The 16,787-nt window shown below is 35.3% G+C and overlaps 1 protein-coding gene across 4 annotated transcripts in view; it reads right to left on the bottom strand.

The window, feature by feature from the left end:
• Positions 1-377: 377 nt before the first annotated feature.
• STAG2 (stromal antigen 2) overlaps positions 378-16,787 on the bottom strand; it is an 82,272-nt gene continuing 65,862 nt past the window's right edge. For 2 of the 4 annotated variants that reach the window (XM_029996706.2, XM_041118908.1), the window contains exons 24-34: positions 14,781-14,955; positions 14,212-14,351; positions 12,924-13,025; positions 10,575-10,723; positions 9,900-10,028; positions 9,345-9,550; positions 8,688-8,877; positions 8,489-8,602; positions 6,753-6,879; positions 6,339-6,416; positions 378-3,490 (exon numbers count right to left, since the gene is read on the bottom strand). In XM_029996706.2, coding sequence (XP_029852566.1) covers positions 3,467-3,490; positions 6,339-6,416; positions 6,753-6,879; positions 8,489-8,602; positions 8,688-8,877; positions 9,345-9,550; positions 9,900-10,028; positions 10,575-10,723; positions 12,924-13,025; positions 14,212-14,351; positions 14,781-14,955 — 1,434 coding nt within the window. In that variant the 3' untranslated portion in view covers positions 378-3,466. Of the gene's footprint in view, positions 5,779-6,338; positions 6,417-6,752; positions 6,880-8,488; positions 8,603-8,687; positions 8,878-9,344; positions 9,551-9,899; positions 10,029-10,574; positions 10,724-12,923; positions 13,026-14,211; positions 14,352-14,780; positions 14,956-16,787 lie in introns of all 4 variants that reach the window. The other 2 variants (XM_029996709.2, XM_029996708.2) reach the window with 2 other exon arrangements.

The raw sequence follows: 16,787 nt of genomic DNA, 5'->3' as shown, positions 1-16,787 counted from the left end.
TCAAAGAATGAACAAGCCCATGATATTCATCAGGCTATTAAAAAAAAAAAAAAAAAAAAAAAAAGGCAGCTGTAAGATTGAAAAAAGCAGCAAAACACTATGGTGAATCCAAGCATCTTAAAAAACTCAGTAGACTTTTTATGGGTAGGAAGTTAAAATTAATAGTACTGGTATCCTGAAATCCCACGCTAGGACAAGTGTATGTGTAAACTATCAGGAAAACAGAGAGGAGTACATTTTAAAGAGACAATTATTTAGTTATACTGAGATTAAGAGAAGATGGGGATTTACTGTCTCTAACAAGCTACAGGAATCAGCACCACACCATCCAAAGGAAAAACAAACAAACAAACAACAGCAATCACTAACTTCTTACATATTGTCTTTGGTTGTTTAATATCAAGAAATACTTTTTACAGAGTATGTGAAGACTATTCCTTTGACTTTCATTCTGTGTCAATATCTTCTCTGTGGCCTCTTTGGTAAACTAGAGGACAGGCTTTACTTTCTCCAAATTGTTTGTTGTTTTCTACATTTTTATCACATATCTCTTCAAAACTCAAATTTCTTTCATTTACAGGCTTTTGTACCAAAATGGTATAACGAGAACAGACTTTACACTGTGTAGTGAAGGTATTTTACTTGTGTTATAAACTTAGAACCTACTAAAACCATTTTCCACAAGATACTATTGAACTTACAGCAGGATTTAGAGACAGGAATGAACATTTGTAATCATAATAATAATAATAATAATAATAATAATAATAATAATAATAATAATAATTAAAAAAACATTCAAAGTTACATTAGCAATGATTAGAAATATTATCTCTAAGATTTTAACATGACTCCTTTAAAAAGCCTTGTAACAGAAAGGAGTTTTCAACGCACAGCCAGAGCTGCTCAGTAGTTGAGAAGAGGGGAGTGGGAGGGCAAGAGATGTTTAGGGTTTCCCCCCTCATTTCCTTGCTGTCTTGCCAATTAAGCTTAGAATGTTTATCAGGTGTACGATGGAAAGTAGCATACACTTTTAGTGGTATTTCAATTGGACTATATACAATACCTCCAATGTCTGAATCAAAAGCATTCTGAATGATGTCAGATAAAAGTTAATAGGAAAAAGAAACCAACAGAAAGGCTATTGATACACCTTTAAAAAACGTAACACAAAAATAATTAACCATTGATTTCTTGGCATGTAAAAGTTCTATACAAATTTTAAAAATTTTATTTGCAGGTACTAACCTCTTGAAAAGCTCACTCTGTATTTACACTAATTATTTTAACAAGTTTATCTCAAATTAAAGCATATTTAAAACAATCATGATTGCATTAACTTTTCTACTTTAAATTATTACCCAATTAGTGCTTTATTCACATTTAAAAAACTTGTACAATTTATTACAAATATAAAACAGTGCAGTTTTTCATACATTATCCCAACTCTGAGACAAACACTTAAAAGACATGGAAAAAGATTTTGATTTCTATAAACATAACATTTGCATTACTCATACCCCTTTCTTCACTGTCCTCCCCTAACCCCGATTTAAAAAGATCAAACATACAACATACTGTAGGTTTATTTTTATTCAAAAAGTTACTGTCTCAAGACATAAATACAAATCAGAAAACAGTACAATTAGGACAATAGAATGTGGAGGACAACAGGTTAAGGTAAATATATAAAACATTTTTAGCTGGTTGAAAACAAAGCTGTAAGAACTGCTTTCACAAAGAAACACTCCTTCAAGAGTAAGAAAAATCAACTTAAGTTTAAAATCATATATACAGTCCTCTCAGCAGTTCTATTAAATGCAGTGGTGTGAAAAACAATATAGGCAGTACTTTTAGACATGAGAGTATTTATTTATGTAAAATGAGTTAGGCAGATCTAGTTTTGAGTTTGTTGTTACCCCATGACTTAGTAAAATAATTATATTTTATCATGATCCTTTAGATAATCTATGGTTTTTGGCTACCACAGCCGAATGTTTAATTTCTGAGTCTAAAAACAGGAAGCCTTTTTGTATTCACCCATTTGGGGAGATTCTTGTATTGCAAGCATATTAAGGCATGGAATGATTAAAATAATATACCTCAAGAACTGAGAGACAACTGACAAAAAATATACATATGTAATATAAGTTAATATTTCCTTTAAAATGATGTCTAGCTGCCTAAGCCTTGCAAAATGAGTCGATGTCAAAATGGCGTAGATCCACTTTCTGTTTTAGACCAAATTTAATTTATTTGTGAATGGACACAAAATGAAGTTTAAAGCTTAGCTTTCAAAGAATATTATGGGTTGTTTATGAATTTCTATTATCCAATCTAATTTACATACAGAGGAAATGTACTGTAACCTGTTAGAAGTATCTTTAACCTGAAGACTGCTTGCAAAGACAGATAGATAAAACAATATAAAATACAAATTTAAAAATCATTTTTAAAGCATGAATTCTCATGCTCTTCTATTTTTAAACATTGTTAAACTTTCAATATATTTCTGAAACCTCATAATTTTAAGTTGGAATTTAAAAGTAAGAAAAAACTAAACAAACTGCGCAATTATAAAATCAGCACCAATTTATATATATATATAATTTTATTTAAAATTTAGATCCCTATTCCCACACTCTAATAAGCTGTATAATTTTTGTTTAGAATTTTTCTGCAAACATACTACAATAAGCTTCTTTTATTTGGAGACAAAATACAGTGGCACTACTGGAAGGAATTTCACAACATTACATTTTTCTTTAAAGGACAAGCAAACTTTCAGGGTTGGTAATGGGCAAGCATGACTGAGATCTGTTACTTTCTGGTAGCTCATAGTTTATGGACCTTTCTGAGAAGGCTAGCATGAAGCTTTTGGAATAAAAGTGTGTTTTAGATTAAAAAGCTGTTAAAATTCTGCTTTATGTATTTTTTTCCCCACGATTAATTAATACAAACCTTCTGTTGCTGAAGTTTGCATTTAATTTAAAATACTGACACTCTTCTGGTTCTATCACTGTAACAAAACCAATCCATCTATTATTTCAGTTCATGGATGTAAACAGCAATCCAGCAGAGCTCATGATTATTTAGTATAGCCAGCAAATGTATAGAGAGGGGCTCAAATCTGTACCAAACACCTCTCAGACTGTTAGATTAAAACTCAGAGGGAATACTTCTTATGATCCGGAAATAAACCGATAGCACATAAATAAAATATTGATTTTTTTTTTCCCCAACAAAAAGTGTAGCTTATCCTCAAATTGTTTACTTGTCCTTTACATTTCTTTTTTTTCAGGCAAACAAAACTGCCCCTTCAATGCACTTGATCTTGAAAGCATGTCATTCTCCTTAGAGAAAAATCTGTTCAGAATTTCACTGTATCTACCACAATTTTGTATTGAAAAACTTCCTCTTCCACTTAGAAAATGACTTCACCACTGATTTATTTGCTGCTCTGGTATTAAAACATTGACACCCCAAGAACCTAAAAAAAAAGTTAGAAACGGTGTCAATTTGTAGTCTACTATACATTTAACAAAAACAAAGCAATTAGTATATGATTTAAGATTAAGACACTTCAAGATATGTTAAGGCATTGTAAGTTTATTTTTCTTCCAAACCAGATTCACCACACTTCTGATTTATGTAGTAATATGAAACGGGCACCTTATTCATTAGAAAATATTTTTCCCACACTTGAAATTAACTAGATCCAGTAGGAATGTGATAAAGACTGTGCTTTAATTATTTTAGGTAATAATTGCAAAATAATTTTTAGTTAGTTGCCTAGCTTAGACTTCTTTGACAATGGCATTCTATTGGCCTTAACCTGAAATCAAGTGTGTAGTTTCCAGCAACTAAGCCTGGGAAAAAACACTCTATACACCAGCTGCTGCTGTATCTGTGTTCATAAAAACAACAGGTCATCTCACAGCAGCTAGCCAGGACACAAACTTAATACGTCCTATTAAATGTATCAACTCTGTCAGGAAGACAGTGAAAAAATCAAGCAATAATCAGGTAAAATGAAAATACTGTCCTTCAGGAGACTGTGTGATTAAGCGAAGAAAAACCTTTCCTGAAACAAAGAATCAGTTTCCACTTCCCATGTGGGAGCAAGCCATATAGTTTTCTATGCCAATGGAAGTAGGTATCACCACTGATACGCCACAAAAGCCCCACACCAAAACCGCAGAAGATCCAGGTCTTGTGACTGTCCTGCTTTCAGAGGACTTTATAAAAATCTGAGAGAGCCGTGAGAGACTTAATTTTCCTGAACCTTAACACTGCTGTTCACATTTATCTGTTTACAAAGCAATTTTTACGGTTCTTGGTATTAAGTTCACTTTAGATGCATCGTACAATATAGCACACTAAGACACAACTGCCTCTGGTGCCAGCAATAACTGGACACATCAAAAAAGGAGAAGACAGACTAAAATTTTGATCATAAACCATGTGCATCTGAATAAATTAAACCGCTTTATTATGTCTAGGTCTATTAAAAACAAGTGCAGCAACTCCAAGAATAACGGACCTCTGGAATAAATTATGTGAATAAAGCAAATTAACTTTATTCAGAGAAGGTTTTTTGCATTTATGAAATCGGGCTTTTTACATTTTAAAATACCGACTGATAAACTCAGCTCTGCGTTCAGACGGCTTCGTGTTGCCTCCTAAACTACCAGCAGAGCTTTCCTCCTTTAGGTAGTTAAACTCATTTAGGTGGGGTTTATGCTAAAGGGCAGCCGCGTGCTGCGATGCAGCTGTTTTCTGCAGTCCTGCTTCCAGGATCAGCAGCCTCGCCGTGTCCTGCCCGGGAGAAAGGTTTGCTAGATGGTGCTCCCTTGACCGTACCAGCTCCTTTCAGTGCACCACTGCTCCCTCCTCGCAGCCCAACAGCATCCAGCTCGTTCTGCTGGCACGCTGCGGCTCTCGGAACTGGCTCCAAAAGCTCGCAGAGCAATGGCACTGTGACCGCCTGCCATCGTGTGGTGATGCTCCCGCACTGCAGCTAAGGAGCGCCCGGCAAATCCTGGGCTCCCGCGGGATGGATGGATGAGCAATGAGGAGTAAAGTAACAGGAAAGAAACCTAGCTAACAGTAAACCTATTACAACTATTGTTAATGAGCTCTGGACACTGAAAAGCCGAAAGGTTTCTGAGAGCAATGAAATGCACCTGTAGAAGACCAAGTTTTCAGCATTGTCAGAATAAAAACTGACTGCCATTTCACAGATCAATCAATTAAAAATCAAGAAGGGGAGGGGAAGGACTGTTTTAAAACAGAACGTCAGAAAACAGGTGATATACTTTCTTGGTGTTACTTCAAGAACAGAACACACAACAGCTAGATGCACAACCTAATCTGATTCATTACTACCAAAGCAAAGGCCTACTAGTACAAAATATATGGATTTGCATTTAAAACAGTATTTAAGAATTCTTTCTCCCATAACAAGAACAGGTTCACGCTGCAACAATACTGTAAAAAAATACATAACCGTCTTCCAAATTCCACCAAGCTGTCCAAGATTCCCAGGAAGCCTTGTTGTACTGTCCTCTGCTGGCTTGCTGCAGCTTGTTATTTCCAGTGTAATTTTGTACCAGCTACACAAGGTCAAAAATGGCTGCATACATTACAAGTGGTTCAAGACAGAAGGAATCCCTCATGCAGATTTTTAAAAGAGAATAGAGACTGCAGATTTATCAAGTCGGAAAAAAGGGCAACTGCAAGCAGAAACTACAGACTTCGGATGTTTTGGACCTAAAACTTTATACGGAAAGAAAAAATACCTCTCATCTCTATAAACAGATATCTGTATTATCTCTATTTTCTCCATTATCTTACTTATGTACAAAAGTAAATATGCCAATTTTTTTAAAAAAGCAAACCATCCAATCCTGACAATTGGTAATGACGTAAGAGTCACTCAGCTAAGCTCATGACAATAGGAAACTTGCCATTAATATTGTGTACGCACAATTTTTTTTTAATTTTTTTTTTTAAAGCTCTTCGCTACCAACCTCTGCAAGGGTCTTTTCCATACCAGATGTGTTTTCTTCTCAGATTCAAAGGCTTTTGATTTTTACATAGCTACATATAAAGTATTAAGAACAAAAATCCTATAAACTTGCAAAGAACATTGACTACCTTAGAATTTATGAAGCTGAATTACAGCATAAAATATTTCACTGGCTGTACCAGTCTGCCAAAATAAGCTAATGAAGACAACCTAAAGATTGCATTCTTTCCATTTAAAATTTGAAGTAAGAGTACTGTAACCTGAAGACTGATTTTACGTTATTTTCCTCTTACGTAAGTTAACCTACCGATTCATCCATGATTGAAGCGGGGTCAAAGAAATCTGGTTTTAGTTCCGTTCTTTCTCTCCTGTTCTTTGACGGTGGCTTTAGAAAGCAAACAAATAAACATGTTAAATGTAATTTCAGCAAAAACCAAGAGTTTTTAAACTGTAATAAATGAAGCTGAACTCTCAAGGGGTAAGAATTTACAGGGGATAAATGTTCATCTCACATTATTATTACAGGAAGTGTTCTTGCTTTTTGTATGGCAGTTTGAACAGATGGCACTTGTATACAGATAGTGGCACAGCTGTTTAAGAATGCAGAGATCAACAAGAATGATTTTTCTGTTTCACCAAAAAGAAAATTTGATTCAAATATCTACTTCAAAAGCAGAAACACAAATCCAAAATCCACTAAAAAGACAAGTAGATTTCTTACTAGGTCTATGTCCATGGTGTCAAAATCCATGCCTTCATTGAGATCTTCAATCCGCCCTTCTGATGACATCATCACATCTTCAACAATTGGCTCTTCATCATCTTCCATTAGACTTGTGCCACGTCGACTGAAATGAAAAGAAAAAGCATATTGTTTAGTACTAAATCAAGTTAAGTTTTATCTGAATATTTAAAAAGCTAATGTTCAGTAAGTAACTGTCAACAAATGGTAATTCCATTAGATAGAAATTAAGTAATTAAATACATGCGTAGCTACTACTAAAGAAAGCTGGTATTTAACCAGCTAGAAGATAGTAAGAGAGTGCAGAAGAAAAACTAACAAAGATCAACTTATGGAACTTTGTGGTACATCTCTAAATAGGTATTCTGAGAGGCTGCGGGAACTGATAAGCAGATCGAAACCACACCTAATTCAGAGATTTCCATGCAACTATTTATGCTCAAGCGAGACAGAACCTAAGCTTTGCTACCTAAAGAAAAATTGTTCCTGCCTTATGACAAGGCAAGGAAGAACATCTTTGTGATAAAATGAATGCATAAATCCATTTTCAGACATTCCCACACAGTCCTTCATCCTTTTTCCTTGCGACTTCTACGTGCAACACCACACCTTACGCAAAACATAAGGAGTCACTCTAACGATACTAATTGCTGTCACTGTATTTAAAAAAAAAAAAAAAAAAAAAAAAACCAAAACAAAACAAAACCCAAAACCAAAGCACTGAAACTATGTTACATGAAGTACAGGTATTAAAGAATTAAAAACAAGCAGGGGAAAGATGTAGAGGTCCTCAATATATATGTCCATGCTTTTAGTTTACAACTTGTGCTTTTATTCTGTAGAACTACACAGCCTTCATTAAAACAGAGAACTCCTAAAACTAGTCTTCACCTGCTCAGCTAAACTAGCTCTGGAACATAATTTCATCAGCATGCATGTCAAAATGCACACATGATAAATCACAGTGAAGTAAATAACACTACAGTAAGAATGTATGGCCTCTGAAGAACATTCATTTATGAAACGTTAGACTGTCTTCATTGTCGCTCACAATATGGAGGACTTCACAAGGTTTTTGTGTGTTTGGGTTGGGAAGTTCTACAAAGACTGGTACTACAGGATTCCTCTCAACTTTGGTGTCAGTTTAGGTCAGACAAAATCTGTATCACTCACAGAAATGCTGAAGACAGCACTTTCTTTAAAAGGAATACTTTTTTTTAAATAAAAAAGCAGCTGAACTCTAAACTTACAACTCAAAAGCCAAAGGAGAAAGAAAAAGTAGAATTAAACTGAGCAGAAACTTTCTGCTTCACACATTGAACACCTATTTTAAAACTCATTTTTAACGTTCTTTTCTAAAAATGAGTCTGCAGTTAGGAATACATAATGAGGATGTTTCATATGTGTTGATTATATGTACCCGCCACAGAGAGCATTCAGTTCAACAACCAGTTCCCTTTATTACAAAGCTCAATACTAATTAATTTTTCTGGAATTTTAGTTCAAAAATACGCAAGAAATCAAACAGATCTATTCTGCTAAATGCATCACCATGCACTTTTACCACTGCTCTTCTAAGGCAACTTAAAATTTTAAAACACAGAAAAACTCTACTCAAGAACTAGAAGATGTATCCCTCTTAGAAGATAGAGGAGTAACGCTGCATTTAATAAACCCTCCCCAAACCACTGAAGGAACATTTCACTCTCACTCACATAGCGTGTTGCAAGTTGGTTCTCAGCTTGACGTAGTTCATCGCTGCCCTCTCCTGTTGTTGTCGCGCGGCTTCTTCCTGTTGCCTTTGAGCCAACATCCACGTTACTTGCGTGCTTAAAAAGACCATTATTCTATTTTAAACATGAACTGGTTTTGTGTATGAACACTAACACAAAGCAGACCTACTCATCTACGTACTTGTAATCGAGTGGAGCTTGGTGGTGTTCAGGCTGCATAGGATAGACACCCATATAACTTTCTTCAGGTCGCAATCTCTTGGGCTCCCTCATTATTGTGGAAGTAAGCTGAGGTGTCTGCATCATGACTGGTGTGTGCATTGTCTGCTCCCTGTTCAGCCACATACTGTCACTACTGCTGCTTTCTTCAGCTGGAAGGAAACAGAAGACATCGGTAACTTTTTTCAAACTAGTCTAAAGTTGAATGTTTAAACATGACTTAAATGCATGTACTTTCTGCTTACTGAGAATCGATTTCTTTACTTTTTGCCACAAAGTCTTACATGTGCCCCAAAAGGTCTGGATTTATAACCCTTGGCTAGAGTATTTAAAATACTTTTATATTCTGTGACTTAACACAGCATAGCACCTTTATTTCCTTTTGTGAATCAGTGTTATGTTATTCAGACTCTTTAAATGAATAGTTTTCCCACCAAGACATATACATGCACAGAAGTTACTCGGTTCTAAAAAAAAAAAAAAAAAAAAAAACCAAAACAAAACAAACAAAAAAAACCATTAAAGCATACAAATTCACTCAAGCCAACAAATAGGGATCGACATGTTTAGTTTATATGAATATCTACTCTAGTAAATTTTAAGATGAGGGAAGTTCTACCTTCAGGTACTTTCCGTTTTCCTGTTGCTGGCTTTGTCTTCTTATTTCTTACTGTAGATCCTCGACTACTAATTCCACTAATGACTGACATAGTATCATCATCCCCACCAGCTAATAAAGAGTTTCTGTAGGACATGAGAGGAAGCCACACATCTTCTCTTCGTAGAGACATCTGAAAGGTCATAAACTTCTCCAAGTAAACATACCTTTAAATAGAAAAAATAATTATAAAGATGCAAAATATCTGTAACAAGATGTTAACATGTCAAGATAAGTAACTACTGAAATTAACACCCAGTGCTCTTCATCTAGTTAACAAAAAGGCCTGACAACAGCAAATCCAGAGTATGACTTCTGTTCATCCACCATAAAATAACAAAGATAAATACAATTTACCCTTTATGATTATACTTGACTGTATTAGTGTAAAATTTATCTTCATGTGCTGAAGATTCCACTTTAGGTGAATGCAATACACATAAATACATACTTTTTCAGCTACATGTCTTTTATGGTTATCTTTACGAATATTAAGAATATTAAGAAAGTACTTACACTGTTCTTTTGTCTTGTCTGAGAAGTTTGGAGGAGAACTCACTCAGAATATCAAGAAATGCCAAATTTAATGGTGGGTGGCTCTCACCTTGTGGATTAGGCTCCTTAAAAGCAAATTCTATGCCATCCCTAAGAAAAAGTTAAAAACTGAGTCACATAAAGCACAAACTAAAGAAAAAGTTTTAAGCACTGGGAGCTATCAAAACTGAACACCTTTCCTCTATGTCAAGAACGCAATAATTCAGTATTGCCATATTGTGGCAAAAAAAGTGAACACTATTCATGATTTGAATCTGGACACACTCTTTCTGTCATGATGCTTCTACCTTGCATTTCAAGTTTTCTGCATGAGGCTAACGCTACCACCACTGACAATGAAGTGGATCAGTTCTTACTGTTATAGGTAAGATGTTAAAAATACTTTTCATCATAGCATCAACACTGCTATTATTTACAGGCTTATACAATGATGCTGAAGAACATCAACATTATTTAACATTTAGGTTTAATTCAGGGACAAAATTGCAGTCATCTCCTAATTTATAAATGGGCTGTATCATCTCTAGTGCTGATGTATTTTGTATTAACAAACTGATTGTGAAAGACTGAAAAGATATTTTAATGTTAGTCAAGAAGTGTTTACAAAAAGGGAAGTAATACAAAGCACACAATTACTTGTGTAACATAGCAATAGCTTCTCTTGTTTTCAACTGATCCAGTCCAAACGTTAAAGCAAAACGTCGAGCAAGTTCCTTTATGCCACTGAATGTCGGTGATGATCTGTCAAAATTATAACCATTTTCTTGAATCATTTCATTGAAAAGCTATATGAAAAGAAAAGAGAGATTTTAATTTATTAAAAGATCATGCCAAACTTTGGATCAATTGACACAGACCTAAGTTTCAGTAAAAATGTTTTACAGCTTTTTTTTTTTTTTTTTTTTTTTTTTTTAAATTCGACAACCCCAAGAGACAAACATGGAGGTTTAGGAAAGCCAAGTCAAACCTATCTTGAAGAGTCTGCACTTCAAAGTTAATCCTTGAAATGCACACTGTCCAAGCACACATCAAACTGTAAATATGCTGGATGACAGATTTCAGCACTTCCCTAAATGAGGTGTTCTAGAGTTTAGAATACTATAAGTTAGTAGGATTCCCTGATACATCACTAACAGAAAAGAAATGAACGGAGTAAATTCTCACCTGGTCTTTACTATCACAGTTTGTCAAACTACTACTTTCTAATTCTTTTTTTTTTTTTTTTATCTTTTCAAAATACAAGTATAATGAAGAAATTCTAAAATGGAAACATGTCTTTAGGGAAGTTGCCAAAGACACCAGAAGCTTAGCAACTGAGAATCAGACTTTTAACTATTCATCAATAGTTGGCAAAGCTGAACTTTACAATCTTTTTTTTCTCTGATGAATCCTTTTCTCATCCTACTGAATTTGACTGTAATTCTCTTCTGTTGCCCATTTTTCTATTATTTTCTAATTTTGTCTAACACACGCTTCACTCTCTCATATAACACAGAATAAACCAAAACCAGACTTACTAGGGCTATGAACATTAACTTTTCATTTACAGATATGTCTTGGCCCATAGTCGCATACTTTTATGTTGGTGTAGCTCACTGCAACTTAGTTATTCCCTTTATCCACTATCACTTGTAGTATTTCTTCTCTGGTTAGTTTCCTTTTTAAGAAGTCTTCCTGGAAAAAATGCTAGTTACATGCTTAACTTTACATGTGAGGGGTTTTTGTTTGTTTGTTTTATAATACTTGGGTCCCCTCATGCCACTATTCTTCCTGCCATATTAGGACTCTGTAACTGCCTCCCTAGTGCATAATTGTACTTACTACATTCCCTTCCTGTCTGCCCTTTAAAACGTAAGGGGCTGGTTATTCATGAGACAGAAAAGACTAATAAGGATAGCATTTACCCAATATCACAAAAAATTGTGAACTCTGGTGAAAAGTCAGCAAAAACTGTAGGAGTATTTAGCTGCATATTTTGTGTTGCAGTTCCACCAGCTACTTAAAGTCATGCTGCTACCAAAAGGCCTCATCCTCCCTTGTATTGGCAATATCCACACAGATAAACCAGCTTAGGGGCTTCATTAAAGACTTTCTCTGGTTAGTTCTCAATCAGGATCAGTATCTAGATCTAATATCCACTATATGGCTCTATGACGTCTAGTTAAAAAAAAAAGTGTGGGGAGAGAGCGGACAAATTGGAGTACATTTTTCCTTTCAACAATAGCAGAGATCTATGTTGGATTACAGTGGTTTGCAGAGATATGGCTTTATTGTTCTGATCCTGTAAATAAGATTCATGCAGATGGTTCATGTGAGCAGATGAATCCGACTCTGACCTCGACTGAATTCATCAGGTCTCCACACAAACAAGCTCATTTACTGAAGAGAGCATTAAATCATGTTTTAATTTCAAAGATGGGTGAAGGCCCTACCAAACATTAAGAAATACTGAATTACTAAAACTTCCCATTACTTCCCAGAATAGTTTAAAAAAAAAAAAAAAACAAAACAACAAAAAAACCCCCAACAATGAAACACCACAACAAAAAATCCCAAAGCAAAACAAACAAAACAAAGAAAAAACACAAACAAAACCACAAACCCCCACCACACAGGCAGGAAGTCTTTTCCCTTGTTTATCTGTTCACGAATAAGTAAACTAGCCGTTTCACAACACATTTCTAAATATGTGACTCAAACTACTGGTTTAGAGTTAAGAAGGTATCACAGAGTTTCATTTCATATCACATTCATTTTGTATTTATCGGCCTTCACATACACTTTTTACAACACAGTATTTGGTAAGTATAGGAAGACTTCTGGCAGTTTTTCAAATAGCTGCCGAAAATGTGTTTCAATTTAGATCCATTAATCCCTACCTTCCATAAGAATTTCTTCATTAAAACCTCACGCTAGCTATTAAACAACAGCACATGATCTACAGTATGGAATTTCATGCATAAAAATATTGTAAATCATTCTTACCTGCTGCAAGCTAAGTATAAGCGTTTTAGCACACTGGATTTTGTCTATCTGTCTTGTTTTACTCATCGTTTCTTTAATAATATCACCATAGTCATTGTAATACTAGGAAAAAATAAAAAAAAGGTTAACTTTCGATTTTAGTTGAAAATGTTAACAACTACTGAATTCTTCAGAGAAGAACATCTAAGATTTGCTATTTTTAAAAAATGTTGAACATTTTCAAAGGGAAAAAACCTAACATGTTCATGATTACATCATGAAAATTATATCCTAAACCACCTCCAAAATGATAAAAAAATAATCAAATCAGAAGGAGTATCCACTTTTCAATTCTTCTCCTTAGTATTACTTTAGAGGCAGAATGACCTATTTATGTTCAAGGCCATGACACATTTGTTAATGACACGTGTTCACCCCTTCAGGGTACAAGACTGGAATCTAATCTTTTTAGTAACTCCTACAACTCTGGTGGGGAGTTTTCTATTTTCTCTGCCGAAAGGAAGCACTTAGGCGTACCGTCATAGCCATAATTTTTCCAATTAAGACAGCTGCCTGTTCAGTTCTTTAAGTATTTCAGGTTCAATAAAGACCCAATTAGTTATTTAGAGATTCAAAATATATGTAGGGCACTCAGACAAAAGCAGGCTGCCCAAATCTTAAATTTTTTTTTTAAGGTAATCACCAAGGAGCAAAGCTGTATCGTGTTCACAAAATGAGAACTCATATTATTGTGCAGCTGTGAATCCCAGGAGCCAAGAAGGGGTTTTTATATTTAAATAAGATAGAAACAAAGATCACCTTTTTTTGGGGGAGGGTGGGGGGGTGCAGGGGGGGTGTGGAGGGCAGCAGCAGGCAGGCAGTGGGTGGAACACACAAGTTTTTTTTCTCTTCTACAAAGTTTAAGCTGAAATTATTTGATGAGGCTAGCCATCGAGTTTATCTTTGTGAGAAGATTCTCAAAAGGCCTGCTAAACTAATAACTGAATTAAAAATATACCATCGATCAGGATAAGAAAATAAATCTATTAAAAACAACGTAAAAATAATTATCAGGTTTCCTTCCTTCCTCCCCACACATTGGAACTGTGAAACTGATCTCAGTCATTTTATTCCCTTCTTATGGAAAAAGAACTTTTGAAGGCCTACAAACTACCAACCGTGGAGTTTTGAATTCTTCACATTTTGAGTCAGTTATCTTGTAAGGTAAAAAGTAAATAATAATTATAAAATCCACAGCTACAGTATTCTGGTAGTTTTATGAAGTATCACTACTAGGCTTCAGATTTACCTTCATATATTGCTTGAAAATGTCTGCAGCTGTATTCATTTCCACCACAGTATACACAATGAGTTTACAGAAAGCTGCAAGTAGATTTCTTCTTTTGTGCAATGCTTCAATTTTGCTAGCTTCATCATCTTGCTGTCCATCTAGAAAGAGTTCAGAACATGAAAACTGTCGGGTTTAAATACTTCATATTTAAGCATTTATATATAAAGTCATGTGGGCTAATGGTCAGGATTCAGAAAATCAAATCTCAATTCTGACGGCAGTGCACTTTATTGCCCACTAACAAGGCTTTTTTCCTGATACAGAGACATACATATTTGTGCCTGTTAAACCAAACCTTTATCACGATTATTATCCTAGATGTCCCCAAAACATAAAATGCTTTAATCAGCTGCTGACGTTTAAAAGACAAACCTACCTCCATGCCCACGCACACCTCTCAATGCCAAAAAAAAAAAAAAAACAAAAACAAAACCCAAAACCAAACCACCCCACAAAAAAAGCATAGGCAAACAAATATATTAGTTAGAAGGCAAATAATATAAAGGAAACATCTGTTTTGTACAAACCTGCACTATTATTATCATCATCCTGATCAATGAAGACATGATCTAAAATAAAACTGAGTAGTTCAGATTGCAATGAAGAATCAGGAGTGTAAACAAGTGGCTCCAACATGTCACGTCCTCCTGTCATAATCTGATGACTGAAGATCATCAACACATCACACAGAATTGTGAAAGCCTATTAAAAGAGAATCGTAGTGAATACTTGCTTGGAAACTGGATTTTATTTAGAATAATGTATTTCCACTTAAAATACTTAGAGCGCAATGGTGTACACAGGCCACTTAAGTCAACAACTGCACAGGCCAACTGGAAGTTAAAATGTGCACAGTTTCTTACAGGAGGTCGCTGTATGAAGACTGGGTCTCCAAATAAAAACATTGCACAGATGAAGCCAACTAAATATCAACACATTGTGAGACTAAAACGTGAGGAGCCTGAAACTCCCAAATTCTGCCTGATGTATACTACATTAGGTCACTACAGAACTTTGTGGACACCAACCACAGTACAGGCTCCTTTTTTCTTTTTTTTTTTTGTTTTTGTTTTTTAAATTGTTTCGATCACATTTGTAAAACATCTAACAGCTGAGGTCACTCAATCCCTTTAAATCCAAAAGTATGTCTTGCTTCCAAAAAAGCAACCACCTCTTCATTTTGCTGGCTAACTTGTGCATCTGACATCAGATTTAAATGTCTGTACTCCACCTGCCTGGAAAGTTCAAACGTATCAGTACCTAGACTGTCATTCTTCAAACTAATAGACCAAGGCAACACCCTGCTTAGTGCTGCACCTCATCTCTTGCACTCTAATCTCTTCAGTACTTCCATTTTAACAAACAGATTTGTTCTTTAACTCCTCAAAGCAAATACTACCAATTTCCTGGCCACAAAAATACATATGCTCCTCTGAATTTCCTTGTGCCCTTTCATGAGATTAGAGAAGGAAATCAGAACTATGGCTACTGTACCCTATGTGACTCAGGCAGTTCTAGTTTCTAGACCATTCACCTGAGTCTGAAAATTATATAGCCTTTTAAAGAGACCTCACTTTTGTTACTCACACTTTCACACCCTACACGTTGCGATTTTGACACTAGATAGCTCTCCAACATAGAACGTGCCTATTCAGTTGCAGGAGTATTCTTGTTATAGCAAGAGTTTCAAAAGCTGGAATTGTGCAACTCAGTGGACCAGATTTTCAACTTCAAGCTCAACCAGGTTATTATTACCTTTAGCAGCAAAAAGGCTCCTGGCCTTCTATTTGTTTAATTAAAAAGTATCCCCAGAAGATAGTTTGGTCCTTCCCCCACAGAAAGATACTTTATTTTTCTCATTTTAGCATTCTAAAGGTTGTTAAAGGCATTTACTTAGAATTAATCCTGCTATCAGTAACCTGTGCTCTTCACTGGAATCTGAAACTCCTCAGTGTCCCAGCTAGAGAACTATTTGACAACAGACTGGAAGAGACTTAGGCCCTACAGTTTAACCTTTTCCTTTGACCCTGTTACCCTCACAACTAAAGATAAGTATTTCCTAAGATGATGTCTCAATTCTTTTTGAAACAGAAGAAAAATAGAAGACAACGCCCAAAACCTTCACGCCTGCATTTTCTTCAAAAAAGCCAGGACTTTTGTCTCCTGCCCGAAATGTCAGGCACTACTTGCATGGACTAAATAGCTACATATTTTATGTCTGAAATATCCAAGAACTTAGTTCCAGCTAAAACTTTCCCCCACAAAGAACAACTACATGAGGGACTGACTATAAACCTGGTAAAATGAAAACCGCTCACATCTTTTCCGAGCAGTACATTATTGTTGAGGCTTCCAAGCATTTGCTAGAATGGTCTCCAGATATTTCTGAACAATACTGTTAACAATTGACCAGTGTGTACGTGTACCTAAGGGTGACCACAAAAAAGAAATATCACTTCCCAACAAAAAAAGCCCCTATGTTACAGCACATACATGTGCATGCATAAAAACATACACACTCATGTTAAGTACCC

This window comes from Aquila chrysaetos, chromosome 21 (assembly GCF_900496995.4).
Source record: "Aquila chrysaetos chrysaetos chromosome 21, bAquChr1.4, whole genome shotgun sequence".
Classification (NCBI taxonomy): Eukaryota; Metazoa; Chordata; class Aves; order Accipitriformes; family Accipitridae; genus Aquila; species Aquila chrysaetos.
Note: the sequence above shows the minus strand (reverse complement) of the source record. Positions and strands in the feature narration are given on the sequence as shown.